We start from the raw sequence: 17,457 nt of genomic DNA on the forward strand, positions 1-17,457 counted from the left end.
TTGTTAAAGTTCTATACTTGTTAATCTACTAACCAACCAGTCAATTAGCAAAAGCTTCATTATCTTGGGTTGCAGAGGAAGGTTTAAAAAGTTTTCTCCCTATGCCTTTCCTGTCCTGGCTGCCCTATACCACACTTATTCCTCAGCCACTCACCTCATCCGCGATGCACACGCCTTCCCGCTCTCGCACCAACTTGAAGGCTTCCTTTAGAAACCCCTTTGGGTACTGAACAACTCCATTCACCCCCTGCAAAAGACCAAACCAAGGAGTCCTATAACAACAGCATAGCCCTTTGAAAAGAGTAGAAAGAAAGAAAGAAAGAAAGAAAGATCATTATCATCATTAGCATTAGTAATACTAGCAATTTTTAAAATGGTCTTTAGAACTGTTCCAACAATGTGTGAAGAGAGGGGCCATTACTCTTATGCCAAGCCTTTTGGGAAAAGGATGCAAATGTTTATTCTCTTCTGAGATTAGAAACAAAGTAGATTAAGGGGATTTGGTAACACTGAAGAAAATCACCCCAGGGCAGTGTGGGTATTAAAGCAACTAAACATTGGTGGGGTTTCCTTTTGTTTAGAATTTTAGGAATTCAATAGTTTCATCTATCTTTTCAGCCGGGCAATGCAGGAGACAGTTTTTGAAGGTCAGTTGAAAATCAGGGCCCTTCGGGGCACCTGGGTGGCTCAGTCGGTTAAGCGTCTGACTTCAGCTCAGGTCACGATCTCACGGTCTGTGAGTTCGAGCCCCACGTCGGGCTCTGGGCCGATGGCTCAGAGCCTGGAGCCTGCTTCCGATTCTGTGTCTCCTCTCTCTCTGCCCCTCCCCCGTTCATGCTCTGTCTCTCTCTGTCTCAAAAATAAATAAATGTTAAAAAAAAAAATTAAAAAAAAAAAAAAGAAAAGCAGGGCCCTTCTCTTTCAAGGGGACTGAGAGAATGAATTGAATTTGGAGAGAGACACGGCAATGGTCACCTAAATATTTTGGAATTCTCTAGAATGTATGAATGTATGAATTAAAATTCTCTGATAATTTAAGCCCAATTAACGTCTAAGGTCAATATACCCACTTGAATTGGCTCTGCAAAAAATCCAGCAATTGATTTGGCCACAGAAGTGTTCAGAGTATCTTTGAACTGTTCAATATACTGGTCTCTTGCTTGGCAGCAGTCTGCGAAGAACAATAAAAACCACAAACAAACAAACAAGCAAAACATAGCATTTGAAGACGTAAGAATGACATTCAGAAGAATGGGAAGAGCACAGAAAAAAAGAATATCCGATGAGTAAATTGACTAGAATCTTTACAATACAGTAAACAGGATATGAGGGTATAAATTTCTGAAGGGTGAACTTTCTTTCAGAACAACCTGTACTTTGGTTTGAGCAGAGAGACGAGGATAGCTGTAAGGCATAAATGAACCACTTCAGTCATGTCCATCTGGGGGAAAAATGCCCCAAAGTGTCACTGAGTCTGATATACACAGCTGTTTCACCTAAGGATGCCATCTTCTCAAAGGGGTAGATTTAATTCAGATGTAATTGGGGAGTGGATTTAATCTATGTGATAATAACTCTATTTACCTTTTATTGCCACTTAATCTGATGTACAATTTTAAAGCTACAAAGCGTCTCAATCTTTCGAGATAATAAATATGGTTACAGAAGAATTAGAATCCAGTCTAAAGAGGAATGCACTGGAGCCGGATAAATTCCATCCATGGTAGCAAAGGAGAGGAAGCCTTCTCTGGAATACTAAAGGTCCCAGATCTATGGCATCCATACGTGACTGAAACTTCAGAATTTTTACCCACACCTCTAATTTGATTCTAAACAGCACCACACAGTTTCTGAACTTAAACTCGTATCCTTGAACAGCAGGAGAAGCACAGAGGGAGATGTGGATGTGACGGACGCCCTGGGCCCAGTAACCATGAGAGCAATTTGAGAGGTGAGTCACCACATACCATCCTAGTGCTTGCTTAGACGCATGGACACAGACCTGTTTCCTGAAGTGGAGAGATTAGGGACAGAAAATATCCGTCATCGTCATCAAAACTGAAGCATAAATATATTTTATACTTCAGCTTTTCATTTAAAACTGGAAAAAACACTACCTGGCCCCAAACATGTTTTAAGGTACATGTGATGTTTGGGAAAACTCGCGTGGCTAGGTTAGTTGGAATTAGGGGCTGGAAGTGTGAAGAAAGAAGGAAGGAAAAGGACACCAAATCCAGAAAGCATATTTTTAGCATCGCTTATGTTGCTTGAGGAGAGGATATACTAGACAAGTAAACCCACGCTTGTAGAGAGTCCATTTTTTAGTTTTTATTAAGGCAGAGAGCCTGGGATGACTCTAAAGGATGGATCACATATGAAAAGAAATAATTTGGGAAATTTAGCACGCCCATCTGTAAGGAGAGAGGGGGGAGTGTGAAGCAAAGTCAACCCCGATGGCTGACATCTGGCCAAAACCAAACTGAGAGCAGGCTTTGTGTGAACCTGTGATAGACCTTTCATGATTTGTCCCCCGCTTGCCCACGAGTTCAGTGATGAGAGGGGTCACCTCCTGTAATCAGCTGTTTACTTCATTTCACATTTACTTCCTGAGCTCATTGATGTAACTCCAGGTCAGGCTGCCTCTGGAGAGAGACATGGTGCGGTGGCATCACCATGACAATGAGGGTGTAACGAGTGGATGTTCCCCGTATACCATTCGAACAACTGAGTGGAGATGGAGAGTTTTTATTTTAGCTGGTGGTATAGAAACAGTTAAATAGAGTGAAGAGCCAAGGAAGAACAATGTTGCAGGAAAAGGGAGCTCATCTTGCAAAAGGTGAAGAACAATGACATGACGAGGACGAGGTCTGGGGCATTGTGGGGCAGTGGGCTTTGGGAGGTGGATGTCATCACAGCTTCCGTCCTAAATTCAGGGCCCGGAATGAACACTTGGCAAGACAAAATCCCGGCAAAAGGATAGAGGAAGGTGATGTAATCTACCACAGAAACATCTACATCAGCTTCACAACCTGGACTCCTCCTTATGCCCATGTGGGCAATGATGACCTAATCCTGAACTGAAAGGACTTCCACCAAGATTGGTACCTGTAAGCGCCCAGTGAACGCACCCTAAGAGGAACGGAGAACCGGAATCTTCTACACTCAAAGTACTTTACGAGCTGGGTTGCATTTGCAAACATGTGACTACACCTTTTTGCAACAAAGACCAAACACTGCGCAGTTCCCCAAAGTGCTGGAGGAGTGTGAAGTCTCTTTTTGTATTGCAATTCTGTTTGAATACATATATCAGTTGTGTCTCTTGAGGATGTGAGTTAAGAAAACAGCTGACTTCAGATATGCCAAAGACAACAGTTCAGAGGAGCAGAAGGGTATGTCTGTCACTATCATTAAGCCTCCGGAGGCCACTGGAGAGATGACCATGGGGTTCTAGTATTTTCAAATTGGCCTAAGCAGAGAAAGCCTCGAAGAGGGAGGAGGCAGAGAGGATGGAGAAAGGCAGGGACACAGAGTAGGGACGGAAGGAGATGGCCAGCTCTTGAGTGCTTCTGCTTGCTAGGCTCTCTGCTGCCCGCGTTGTGGTCAGATTGAGGTCGATGAGGTGCATGAAACCGAGTTTAGTTCTCGATGCCATCCAGGTAGGATATGTGGGTCCGGCTCTACAGGTACCCTCGGTATTGCTATTATCTGCCTTTCTGTACCCAAAACTCTCCTCTCTTGATCTCATGAAGCCTTGTAGTGAGGGGTTGGGGGCAGCTGCTGCCATCTGTATCTTACAAATGAGAAAGCCGAGGTGACAGATGGAGCCTTTGCTTGCAGCTGAACCAGCTGGGGCTGGGAGTGGAATCCAGGTCTCCTGACTTCGTGGGTCCCCTCGATCCTGGCCAGAACAGGAATTATTTTTAAGCCTGGGTTCATCCTGCTGGCAAGACAGTGTGACAGGGGTGGCCATAGGTAGGGAGCAGTGGTTTGGAGTCAGAAGGCTTGGGGTCAAGTCCTAGCTCTGCTGCCTCTCAGGTGTGGACCTTGGTTTCCTGATTTTTTAAAGTGGAGAGGGGAGGGTTTTTTTAAAATATAGCTTTAAATTTCCTTAGAGTTTTAAGTTCTGTGACCATGGCATCCTATTTCAATGCTCATTCTTTTATCCCCCTGTCTCCATTTTGCCATTATCCTATCTGAATTTTAAGGTGACTGTGAATCTTCTTTCTTCCTTTCAAAGCTGATTTCTAAGACTTCCATTTGCATTTTTTCAACCCGAGTGACTCAAAACTGTTCCATTAAGCGTCTTGGGCAGAAGCATTGAGCTCTTTCTTTCAGCACTACTTAGAAGCAGCTATTCCGAGGTCCTGAACTGTGCCGACAAGCACAGGGGAGACTGCTGATTAGCAGAGAATTGCTGCTTCCATCCCTCCCCTCTGGTAAGAATAGGTAGAGAATGCAAATATAAATGCGGTTGGTAAATGGGAACTCTCCTTTTGAGAATGCCTTTAAAACATTTGCCAGAGATGTCTACAGACTTTGGCAATGGCCTTAAGTTTTGACAGATGCCCTCATTTTGGCTGGCATTCTGAGTCCCTTGGGGGAACTTCCTGACAGGAGTTTTGAAACGGCTGAAAGTATTCTTTTCCCTCTCCCCCTCCTCCTTTGGGAATTGGTAAACAATCCCACCAACCTTGTTCTCTTTTCAAGCTGATAGCAGAGCTATTGCTAACAGAGCTGACGGAACTCCTTTAATGAAGTATCAAGTGGGAGTTTGTTTAGCTTGGCTCTGATGACCAGAGATGCTCCCCTCACAGCCAGAGAGCACAGCGGTAGTAGGCATGATGCATGTTGACGCTACGAGGCCTTGCTTTCCAGTTTTGTTTCCTTTGGCTCTTCCCTTTTCCATTGGGTCAAATCTGTTCACTGAGTAACGGTTCGGCCTTTCTTGGTTTCGTTACCCACCCTCCCGGCCACCCCGCATCCCCCTCCCTGCCCAGTTGAACCTGGTGCACAGCTGCATTTTCTAATTGTTTGCACTGGAGAATCTCGACAGTGGCTTCCTCCCCAGGGGCCCCGGAAAACATCTGGGCACATTGTCTGCAAATGACAAAAGAAGGCATTTGGCAAAACTGTGAGGACAAGACACATATGATACCAGTCAGGATAGGAGGGCTTCTTAATTTGATATTGAGATTCCTCCCATACTCCTCTCCCACTTAGGACAAAAACCTAATACTTTGGTTTGAAAAGATAATTTTTTCTTAGAAACCAGTTATGTGCGCACTTTACAAAGGAAACTGACTTCAGTGCCAGCCTGGAAACAACTTGCTCAAAAGTTATATGGGTAAGGGCATCTGAAAGAATAGGAATAATTAGGTATCTGATTTGATGTTCAGGTGGGTACAGCAAGTGAGAACAAAAGGTGAGTACAAGGATGGGTCTGTAGAAATCTTATGCATTCGAGGCTCTGAGAACTAATCTCAATGCATTTATTTGCGGTTTACCTGATTTTATTTTCAAGCAAAGCGAGTTGTAAAAATCCCTGTAATTAATTGCTCAGAGTCTGAAGGCCTTTCTACTAAAGGTTTCCTCCAAGGGGGCTTTGGTTCAAGTAAGTAAAATTTGGCCCCTGATGAATGATATTCTTCATATGCGTTTCTGATCCTGATACTGGGAAAATCTGATCAGTCATACCACGTGCAGAGCAGACTTTAGAGAAACCAGACCAAAATCTCAAAACTCACTGATTGGCAGCCCAGCCCACTGGGGAGCTCCATCCTGAAGGGCCCTACGTTTGTCAAGCCAAGTGTGTATGGACTGCACCCATGGTAGGCACCTCTGCAGAGAAGAAACAGTGAGAAGATGGGGTCAGGTTCAGTTTTCTTTGATTGCTGGCCTGTGGACTATTGTGTAGGACAAAAGAGAAGATCCGTGAAGCCTATGGAGACAACATAGAACACCATTAATGTGTAACTCCAATGATTTCTAAGAAACCTCTGAGCCTATGCCAGGAGAATTTACTTATTTGTCTTTTCTGATGGTGTCATAGACATGAAATTGTGAAAGGAAGATCTGGAGAGTATCTGGGCAAGAACTTTGACCTTGGCACCTGCCCTACTTAGTCACTCTTAAGCAAAGAGACTCATCTTTTAGCAACACGTCCGGAATTATATCCAATGAGTATTATTCTTTTAAGCAGTCACCTTGAGAAACCAAATATTTGTTCTGTGATGTCGCTGTCGTGCAAATGCCTCATGAGCCACTTTATCTGGTGTATAAAAAAACAACAACACAGGTTTTGTTTCTTTTTGAACCTGAAACTACCACAGTTAGTATAAATCATTCTGATCACCCATCTTGGCTTCAAAAGGGTTTTGATAATTCTCAAATCAAAATCACCCTTAAATGAGGATTTAGGATTATTAAGGCTATTCAAAAGGATGGTCATCTATCTTGAAAGAGGAGACACAACTGTGTGTTGAACCCTAGCAACACATGTCCACTTTGAATAGATCAATACTTATCTGGACATGTATATTCTGGGAGGTTTATTTGGGTAAAACATCAGTCACATTTTTTATTGCCATATTTCTCTGACAGTAAATGTTTCCTTATGCCTATAGTTACTGTGGGGCATATTATATGGAATGTGCAGTATTGGATGTGCTGTGGTCATCAGATCTTCTTTGGAAATGAGACAGAATCTATGGCCAGACAGGTAAAAGAATGAGACTATCTCTTCATTCCATGTACTTTTACTATAAGTCACCCTCTGACATAAACATTAAAAGATAATGCTTGAAAGTGCTATATAGGGGCACCTGGGTGGCTCAGGTAGTTAAGCATCAGACTTTGGCTCAGTACGTGATCTTATGGTTCGTGAGTTTGAGCCCCACATCAGTTGTCCGCTGTCAGTACAAAGCCCACTTCAGATCCTCTGTCTCCCTCTCTGCGGCTCCCCATCTCATGCTCTCTCTCTGTCTCAAAAATAAATAAACATTAAAAAAGGTGTTATATAAAATTACCCAAAGGAAGAAACTGCAAACAAAATGCTAAGTTTTCTATTGTTTTTAATGCTAATATAGCTACCAAGGGTTTATAATTAACCTGTTACGTTGTCAATTTTCAAAAGTCACCCAGAGAAGTAGAAATATACAGGTTCAATATGTATCCTCTGAACTTAGGGAGGAGAAGAGGTGAAAATTTGGTGCCACTGGCACTAGGAAGTAAGTAGAGGGCTCCTGATCATAAGCAGAGATGAAAATGTGTCCACTGTCATATGGTAGAGCCGTGAGCATCTACGCATATAGACCAGTTATTCACCACTTGGCATATATCGTGGTCAATACCACACCTTCAGAGTCCAAAAACTGTCAAATGACCATCTATTTAATTTTATCAGATGATCTATGACATAAGTAGTACTCCAAGCTGTTTACCCTTGTCAGGGACCCCAGTCAGGGACCCCTACCTTGAATGAGGCCAGTTTAGATGGGGTTATCCAGTCATAAAATTCATTTCACTGATACTGCTCTAAAATCAGAATGTCACTCCCGGGAAAGCGCCCCTCCGCCTTCCCCATGCTACATTTTAAAGACGCACATTTAGTATTGGGGTAAGTCAATGTTATCAAAGTTGAATATTCCAAGGTGTGATTACCTGAAAGAAATAAGGTCTGTGCGATTTGTGTGTGCTCTGGCCATCAGCATGGCTAGGTCATTGGCTTCGGAGCCACTGTTCACAAAGAAAATGACCTGGAGGGAAACAGAAGACACAAGGCCTCATACATTAATTTATGTCCTTCTTCCCCAATTAATGCAAAATTGCTAAGACTGTGTCCCAGCCTCTAATTAGGAAGGAGGGTTCCTTTCAGAAAAGCAGCTCTATCACTCAAGTACTATATTAATTCTACAGCTTTTCAGTGAGCAGCTGCTAAGTGCTAGAGATACAAAACTGGCTAAGGATTGTCCCAGTTGTGAAACTTCTCGACTTTCACTGGCTTTATTCAATGCTCTACAAAAATGCCAAGATGGGGAGACCCGCTGAAGGGTATGTAGTGGTTAGTGGGTGAGTGGATCTGAGGACCAGGTTGCTTAGCTCCTGAACCACAACCACCCGACAGGGTTCTGAAGGCTTGGACAAGGCAGGCTCCCTGGTCCTGTAGCCCCAGAGGATGTCTCTGCTTGTCTGTTTGGTGTGTGTGAATGTTGAGAGAACAAGCGAACACACAAAACACGAAGCTCCTCTTGGCTAAGAGAAAGGGGAGAACTGAAGGGAACTGGGTCCTCTGGGCTCGGGGCCTGGGGAGCATGAGCTTGTGTCCTTGCTGATGTCCCTGCTTCTGCGCCTCTGTGAGCATGACTGGGCTGGACTTAGGTTGCCTCTAGCCCAGCTTTCTTCATCTCTTGCAGAGGGTGAAGTAGATAGAGAAGCTATAGTAAGAAAAACCAATACCAGGTACTGGGCACTATACGTATATTATATATAGTACTATATTTACATGTTATACATCTATATTATATATATCTACAGGTACTATATATATTCTTATATATATATACTAACTTATTGAAACCTGAAGTGCAAATCTTGGCGACATTTTAACATCTCAATTCAGTTAAAAACCAGTCATTTCTGATGCAGAAAAACATCTCGTTTAGCAAAAAAATGTCTAAGTGCATCTTAGAGCAAATGAACTGAAAAGGATATTAATTTTATCAAAAAATGGCTCCACTTTGGGGGCGCCTGCGTGGCTCAGTTGGTTAAGTGTCTTACTCTTGATTTCGGCTCAGGTCACGATCTCGTGGTTCGTGAGATCTAGCCCCACGTCGGGCTCTGCGCTGATAGCCCAGAGCCTGCTAAGGATTCTCTCTCTCCCTCTCTCTCTGTCCCTCCCTTCCTAGTGCTCTCTTCGTCTCTCTCAAAAATCAATAAATAAACATAAAAAAATTGGCTCCACTCTATAACAGGAGACATACAAATGAATTCGTAGAGGAGCCCTGGAGCAAAGAGATGAAAACCTCTTGAGGAACATAGAGGACAGTGTCCATAAAGGAGGGCTGGGGCTTCTGCTAAGTGATTTTGCAGAGATGTGGCAGTGAGGAGAACTTCGAGAAGAGGCAGAGGCTTGGAGGTGATGAGTGAACACTGGCTGGCTTCACCAGCAATTCATAGTTCCCGCTTTCTCCTCGATTGCTCTCAGAAATGGCTATTAGCTCGCTATTTCAGATGTTCGATTCGTGGACCAAATTCCCTGTTCATATTCCTGCTTCCTCGGGAAGCTCTCCTGGGGTCATGAGACCCCTGTTCCTTTAAGCTGGGATCATACCTTTAGAGGCTCTGGAAGAAGTGCCAAAAGCTTCTCTGCGAACTCATGGGTTGGAGAGTGGAAAAAGAGGGCGCTTGTGTGCCACAGGCGTCCAAGCTGCTTTTGTGCCACTGCGTTCACCTTCCTGGATAAACACAAGAGCTGAGTTCCCCATGCAGCCAGTGGGCACGTTCCTCCAAAACACACACACACACACACACACACACACACACACACACACCAGCCATTGACCCTGAATCTATGGCTAGTTCTCAAATAGTTTCAGGAGGCTGGTTTCATCCACATGTGAGGAAGAACTATGACCAGTAGAGCTGTCTGGCAATGGGATGGGTGCCTTGAAAGGTAATGGGGTCTTCACCAAGGGAAGTGTTCAAAAGGAGACCAAATGATTATCCCTTACAGATTTTAGAAAAGAAAGTCCTATTTTAGGAGGGAGTTTGGGACATAGATTCTCTTCTGATTAGGATTTCTTATTAAATACCCTTTGAACAGTTTCCAAACTAAAGAGGACTACATCTAAGCCCAGGTGTCTTTTCATTTTATTCTTCTAAAGAGTTACAGATACATCAAACACATGTATACAAGAGCAGGCCTTCTTCCTTCAGAGGAGATTCCAATATCTGCTTCCTAATAGTGGTCACTTTGGATGAACGCTTTGTAACTATGAAACCATATCCTGTGAAGGATCAGAAGGTTGGCGTTGAGGGATAGTAAGAACTTAGGGTACATAGAGAGGTAGGACCTGACTAGGAATGCCTTGAAAACATAAGCCAGGATGTTTAAACTTGATCCGAAGGGCATCAATGGCTAAAGGTACACACCAGTTCTGTTTGTTACTAATAATTTTCTCTCAAAAAAGAATCAGTGAAGTGGTTAAATAAATAATGATTCAGTGATTTTGAGAAGTACCAGTTCAAACAGATTTCTTTACTGCAGGACTTGCCAGTGCTTTTATTAGACAAATACATACTATTTCTCCCCAGAAGGGAGATGGAGTTTACAGGGCTTTTAAAACTTATTTTTTCATGGGGCACTTTACCAACTAACTTCTCCTGTGGTCTGGGTTTTATGACTCATTTTAGAAAATTGCAGACAATCAATGAACTCTTACAGTTAACAGATAATTGATGAAAGCATTTTTTTGCAAAGTAAATATGTGAGCCCCATGAGGGTAGAGTGAAAAGGGTAAGACTGGTAATGGTGAATCCAGTCATGAGGGCAAGGTAGCCTTCCAGGTGTGCCAGAAAGAGAGGTTCTAGAGACTGGGCTTGGTGGGAAACAGTAGGGGCCAGTAAGAGAGGCATTTCAGTGGAGGGAAAGCTAGATCTCAGTATCAGGTTGCCTCTGGGCAGGGAAGAGTCAAAGATGACTTCACCATTCTTGCCTGTAACATTGGGGAAACTCATGGATTAGTTGAGACATGCAGCCAGTGGCCGCCCAGCTCCTTCACATGGTAGGAGGCTCACTTGTGCACTTTGAATACATGAATATGGAAACAGAAATATTATAGTAGAGGGTTTGATGGATTTGGCGCTAATGTTGGATTTTAGCTGATGGTGGAATATCATGGGGTGTGTGTGTGGGGGGGTGTTCTGGAGGCTGCAGGAAATGTGGGGTGCCTTAATGCCCACTCTGGGCCTATTAGAGTTATTATAGTAGCTTGGCGAGGGAGCAAGATGAAAGAGAGAGTTGGGGGAGGCTGCTGAAAATGTCACAAAATGATCAGGATGGGGAAAAGGGGTGGAGCTGAGACTATGGGCAGAGTATTAATGCACGAAGAGGATATAGAGAGAAGAGCAGAGGGCGAAGGGAAGAGGCTGGGGCCCCTTGAGTCAGGGGGTCAGAGGGCAAGCTTCAGGGTCAGAGGGAGATCAGGAGAAGCACAGAGGTCATGAAAGCAGTGAGTGGTGGACTAACGGGGACGATGCCCAACATTATTCATGAGAACGTGTAAAACGTTTCCCTACTTTGTTTATCTTTTCCTTCCTTCATGTGTGTTTATTGTATGTTTTAGACTGCACCAGAATTTTATTTTACATGCTCCTTAGAACCTTGCATGGGACCAGTGACTCCCGGAGACAGAAATAGGAAGGCTGTGGGAGGAATTGGTGAGGCCAGACTCTGGGATTACAACTCACTCCTACCACCTGACAGCGGCTCCAGAAGACCCTTTGCTCCTACTTTTGACAGAAGGACCCAAACTTATTCAATTTATTTTGGCTTGCTGTTTTATTTTGGTCCCGCTTCATGTGAGTTTTGTTGGTCAGATTATGAAAGACAAGAGAAAAATAGGCATTAAAATGAGATAATGGCATCAAAACCAAGAGGACCACGGAAGACCCTGCCGAGAACATTTGTGTGGGTGCACTGATGACCAAAGATCCATAGAATCTTAGGATTGATGCATCCATATGTTTCTAATGTAAATTTCCAGCTCTGATTCCATCTTTCTCTTACCATCCTTTCTTGCCTCATCTATCAGTCGGGGTGATGGAGAGACTTAGGCTAGAAGTGATTTCTCATTTCATCACCCCACACCCCACACACCTGCCCCACAGCTCTCTGAGAACTGCCTCCCTTCCCTTCTTTCTGCCTATTCCTCAGTGTGTTGCCTTTCTTTGGGAATCTGTTTCTAGCGAGGGCAAACACACACATACACAGCAATGCTCCCATCACGTGGTACATGCCATGCTGCCTGGGAATGAATAACCCTTGCCTTGTCAAGAAAACAGAAAGTGCGGTGCGAAGATTTTTTTGTTACCCAGGAAATAGCAGGGAGCGTGTCAGCCAGAAACTGGGATATGCCTAAGGAGAGAGAATTTTTAACCAGAGTTCTGGATCATGAACATGAGCATTAGCTTGTACTCCATATATTCTTCTGGAGTAAAAAGACTGGAATTTGAGGACACTCACGGGTGGCAGTGACCAACACTGACGGTGACAATCCCAGAAAAGCAATCCAGGTATCTGTTTCCCTCATGGTCAAATAGCCATTCCATGTGACCCTGGTGGAGCAGCAAAGGCTTCGGAAAATATGCAGTCGGGACAGGAGGAAGATGCAGCCTGTGGACCTCCAGGACGCGGTCATAGGCGAGGGACTGTGAAAAGGCAAGATTTCAGTGTTTAAGATCTCCCTTTTCCTTAAGAGCTCCACATCTCTTACAAGATCAACAGCAGGTCACATGCTGTGTGCCTGCCTCTCTACTGACAAAGCATTAGGCTGCTGTGATGTGCCCACAAGTGGCTGTATTTGCCCCATGTCCCCTTTTTGCCCCAGGTCCTTTCTCTCAAGTACAGGACATTATTAATGTGTTCCTTCGATCCCTTTCTAGATCATACATGGAAGAAGGATGCTGAAATATTCTACCTCTAAATGGAAAGTCTTGTCTTTGAATTCCTTTTAGCTGTAGAATAAAATAAAAAGACTTTGGAAGTAAATGTCTGCAGTAATGTCTTTTCTCTCTTTCTTTTTTTCCCTGCAGTTTTTTTTGAGAATAAACAAATGAGGCGCTGGTGGTGTTCATGTCTTTAATTATCAAAATTTTCTCCTATACTGCTCTTCTTTGTGGGCCCGTCCCGACTGCTGAATCTACAATTTCTAATCTATGAGTGTCATGTAGAATAAAGGGTATGGAAAAGAAGGGAGGAAGGAAGGGAGGGGGGATAGACAGAGGGAGAGAGAGCATGAGAGCGCCTGATATTTCTTAGTCTGAGAGCAAAATTATAACTTCCTAGTTTGGCGGGAAGGACTCGTGAAGGTCAGATCGCGTAGTGCCATATGAGGTAATCAAAATCAGAACATTTTATTTATTTATTTTTACAGTTTATTTATTTATTTTGAGAGAGAGACAGAGAGAGTGAGTGGGGGAGGATGTGCTCTGTTGGTGCAGAGCCTGATGTGGAGATCCAACACATGAAACCGTGAGATCATGACCTGAGCCGAAATCAAGAGTTGTAGGCTTAAATGACTGAGCCACCCAGATGCTCCCAGAGCAATATTTTATTTTGATTTTTAAAAATGTTTTTACAGGGAGGGAGGGAGGCAAACCATAAGAAACTATTAAGGACTGAGAACAAACTAAGGGTAGATAGGGGGGTGAGGGAGAGGGGAAAGTGGGTGATGGGCATTGAGGAGGGCATCTGTTGGGATGAGCACTGGGTGTTGTATGGAAACCAATTTGACAATAAATTATATTTTAAAATGTTTTTAAATGTTTTTATTTATTTGTGTGTCTGTGTGTGTGTGTGTGTGTGTGAGAGAGAGAGAGAGAGAGACAGATAGAGCGAGAGAGAGAGCGAGTGAGGAGGGGCAGAGAGGGGTTTGTGGACAGAGAATCTGGAGCTGGCTCCACACTGGCAGCAGAGAGCATCATGCGGGGCTCGAACTCACAAACTGTGAGGTCGTGACCTGAGCTGAGATCACGAGTCAAGCATTTAACCGACTGAGCCCCACATGTGCCCCTAGGACATTTTAAAAAGCAAATCTGTGGCACCACAAATGTGATATATGTATTTGTGTGTGTGTGTCTACATCTGTATCCTTGTGATACAGATGGATCGCCTCTTTCTCGTACTCTAGGTCGCTCAGTCTCTGCTCTGTGTCTCTCACACACACACCCATTCATGCAGCAGCACGGAGCAGAGTCAGAGGGTTCAGATGCTCCTAGTGACTTGTAGGTAGAATATCTAGGATGCCCTGGCTAAGCGGCAGGCAGGACCTTGGCGGGTTTTTCTTGAGGAAACAATTTTGCCCTTTCAAGAAGAACCACCCTCTTGGGTTTCCCTAAAATTCTGAGTCTTACCTGGTATTTTTCAGGTGTGAAGTCACATGGAGGCATTCTGGGTTTTGTGTGGAGACCAAGCTTGGTCACAGATGTCCAGAAAGCACCTATTAAGGGTTAAGTGAACTTAGGGCCCACAGTTGAACAGCAAACTAGCCTGCTTGTAAAAATCACCTATACTAAGTAATCTGAATCAAGACCTTTAGGCAATTTTGTTTATTTCTTAGTTTAAAAAAATACTTCAGGGGCGCCTGGGTGGCTCAGTTGGTTAAGTGGCCAACTTCAGCTCAGGTCATGATCTTGCAGTCCGTGAGTTCGAGCCCTGCGTCGGGCTCTGTGCTGACAGCTCAGAGCCTGGAGCCTGTTTCAGATTCTGTGTCTCCCTCTCTCTGACCCTCCCCTGTTCATGCTCTGTCTCTCCCTGTCTCAAAAATAAATTAAAATGTTAAAAAATAAATAAATAAAATAAATTAAAAAATACTTTAAATCAACCTTTAGTTAGGACCTAAAAACTAAGGTATCTCAATGACACATTTTCTGGAGGAAAAAAGGAGAATTTCTTTCAACTATAGTAAAAAAAAAATCATGGGGGATATTGGAAGAAGCCATCATTTTTCCCACTGTGGTCCCTCACAATCTCCCCCCACACCCTGCCAGGTGGACTAATCTCTCTCTTCAGTTGGTCAGACTGCTGCCACTGTGGTGCATGGATTGAATATATCGTCCGTGTCAATAGAGGTGCTTTCTAAGCTTTGAGCTGCTTGGTGCCTGAATCCTGGTGCCAATTTCAGTTCCTGATGCCAGGTTGGCTCTCTGTAAACAGTGAACGAATGGCTGTTGACTAGTCTTGTAGAGAATCAGGAGAGTCAGGCGCTAGGCAGTGTCCCATAATAACAAATGCGTGCATAGCGATGTGCAAGACAAAACACAACACAAAGACCTTCCTCCCGAACACAACACAAAGACCATGAGGACCCAAGACCAGACCGTGGCAAAGCAAAGATGAGGTCAGTCAGAGGAATCACTTAATATTTGGGGCTGGAAGGGGCCTCAGGTTTTTGTCGTCAAAATGCTTATGTTCTAGACGAGGAAGGCAGACCCAAGTGGTAAATTAATTTGCTTAAGTTTGCCAAGCTAGCTAGCTGCAGAACAAGAATGAAACTTCAAATTTCTGGCTCCCAGCCTACTTCTCTTCTCATTCATTGGCCACTTTCACCCTTCCTTTCCAGCACAGATCTTGACCTGTGTATAGCAGTGGGATGGGACAATAGAGTTAAAGAATATCACAGTGGGAAGAGACGTCTAGAAACCTTGTGGAAAAGAATACAGCTAATTTTGAAGACTTAAGGTCAGTGTCAAGATAATATTACATGTGGAGAGAGCTGAGAAAATGATGTCTCTTACTCAGCATAAAGGTCTGAATCCGTAGATGAAATGTTGGTATTTTGTGTGGCTGTGAAGTCACAGTCCTGAGAAACACAATGAACAATTGTGTTTTAAATGAAGCTGGAAAGGAAAAGCTCTGAATATGTTTTATTTCAAAGAGATCCCATTCACTTTTCTGCCTTAAATAATCACTAATGTCATTAATTTGCTCTTACTTTAAAAACAAATGGCTTTCGGCTAGCCAGAAAAGAAATGAGAAAAAAATAACACCTTAAGTTTTCTGAGAATTTCACCTTTTGAAAAGCTTTTCATTGTGTCTATCTACATTAATTACTCTTCTGAAACGGCAACAAAATAGACCGAGTGTTTCTACGAATTCAAATTCCCTTCACTCCTTCAGTCCCGTATTTTCCTGCCTGCACAATTGGAGCAGCCCATTGAGAAGGCTGGAAGCTCTCTTGACTCCAAACCTATAGCAACTCTGATAGTAGGCTGGCAGTGGGGACAGAGTTGGGAAGAAGGACTGCATAAAGAAGAGCCTAGATTTTAAACAGTCAAGGCAGGTCGATTCAGTCATTGGTTCACCTAACTGAATGGAATGTGACGGTGGAGTGAGAGCTCCAAATGGAATACATAAAATCATGTTGGAAGCAAGGAAGGAAGGGAGGAAGGGAGGAAGGGAGGGAGGGAAGAGGAAGGAAGGAATATTTGAAAATACACAATGGACATAGTTCATAGAACATTAAGGTGATTTATTAAAGTACTAACTATGCCTTATTCCTGCATAGTGTATCAGGTAACCTTTATGTATTTATTTTTTAAGTTTATTTATTTTGAGAGAGAGAGAGAGAGAGAGAGAGCATGTGCAGGCAAGGGAGAGAGAAAGAGAGGGAGAGAGAGAATTCCCCACAGGCTCTGCACTGTAGGTGGGTGCTTGAGGCAATGATACTACCTCCTGGGGCATGGTGGACATTCATGAGGAGGCTTTATGTCTTTTAAAGTCATCACCCTTGAGTATCTGCTTATTGCAGTTAATGCTTAATTTTGAATTGCTTTCATTTCTTCTTTATATTACAGCCAAAATACCGCATTGTTTTCATTCTGAAATTGTGCATAGTTGGGTTTTATTATCCATGGGTTTCATTTCAGGGCAAGAGCAGGCCCTGAAAAATACTGGGCATGGACAGGGGGCATGGGGCTGCTCGGGGAAGGATCGCTCTGTCAGATGGCCTGAATCCAAGCCCCCATGCAGGCCTAATCCCAGAATCCCAGGCCACAGACTCTGAGCCCAGCCCAGCCCCTCTCGCCAACCCTCAGCTCACCCCCGTGCCCCTGGTTTCCACTCACGGCTCAAGGAAGGGCACATCTTGGGGATCCTGGAAGAGGAGGTCTGCAGGTGCAAAGCTCACAGCAAGTGTCTCCCGGCGGGAGTCCTCCCTCCCAGCCAGGGAGCCAGTGCCTGTGGAAGCAGGTCGGGGGAAGGGCTCGAACTGCTCACTGGCCGGATGGACTTTGAGTTTAGGACGGAAGGGGAGGAGCTCGAGGGGGGTTCTGGAGCGGTTGCTGCCTTCACTTGGGCCAAGCCCCAGAGCTTCCAGGGCAGGCACCGGTGCCTTAGGGAAGAGAAAAGAAAACGAAGTGGGAGACAGAAAGGAGAAAGAAGGAGGGCAGACAAAGTATAGGTCTTCTGGACTAGTTTTGTTAGTTTTGTGTTCCAGCAGGTTCTCATCAGGACGCGCGTCTCTCTGTGAGGGTGGTGGCTGTGGGGAAGGCTCAAGGTATCGTTGAAGGGGATAGAGGTTGAGAAATGAGGGGTGTGAATAAGAGAGAGAGAGAAAGAGGATGTGCATGGAGTGGGTAAAGAAATGGGTGTTGGTATTGGGGTTCTCCTGGAAGAGAAGGAGGACAAAAGTGAAAGGAGTTGGTACTCTCCAGGGAAGGAGAAGGGAACCCAATAGCGAG

The 17,457-nt window shown here is 44.1% G+C and overlaps 1 protein-coding gene across 1 annotated transcript in view; it reads right to left on the minus strand.

The window, feature by feature from the left end:
• AGXT2 (alanine--glyoxylate aminotransferase 2) overlaps positions 1-16,994 on the minus strand; it is a 41,840-nt gene extending 24,846 nt beyond the window's left edge. The window contains exons 1-9 of the mRNA XM_019450664.2: positions 16,843-16,994; positions 14,131-14,216; positions 12,242-12,426; positions 9,329-9,452; positions 7,660-7,754; positions 5,745-5,838; positions 5,004-5,097; positions 1,071-1,171; positions 155-247 (exon numbers count right to left, since the gene is read on the minus strand). Coding sequence (XP_019306209.1) covers positions 155-247; positions 1,071-1,171; positions 5,004-5,097; positions 5,745-5,838; positions 7,660-7,754; positions 9,329-9,452; positions 12,242-12,426; positions 14,131-14,216; positions 16,843-16,861 — 891 coding nt within the window. The 5' untranslated portion in view covers positions 16,862-16,994. The remainder of the gene's footprint in view (positions 1-154; positions 248-1,070; positions 1,172-5,003; positions 5,098-5,744; positions 5,839-7,659; positions 7,755-9,328; positions 9,453-12,241; positions 12,427-14,130; positions 14,217-16,842) is intronic.
• Between the last annotated feature and the right edge of the window lie 463 nt (positions 16,995-17,457).

The sequence above is a fragment of the Panthera pardus genome, unplaced genomic scaffold (assembly GCF_024362965.1).
Source record: "Panthera pardus isolate Hobbes unplaced genomic scaffold, ASM2436296v1 HiC_scaffold_2, whole genome shotgun sequence".
Classification (NCBI taxonomy): Eukaryota; Metazoa; Chordata; class Mammalia; order Carnivora; family Felidae; genus Panthera; species Panthera pardus.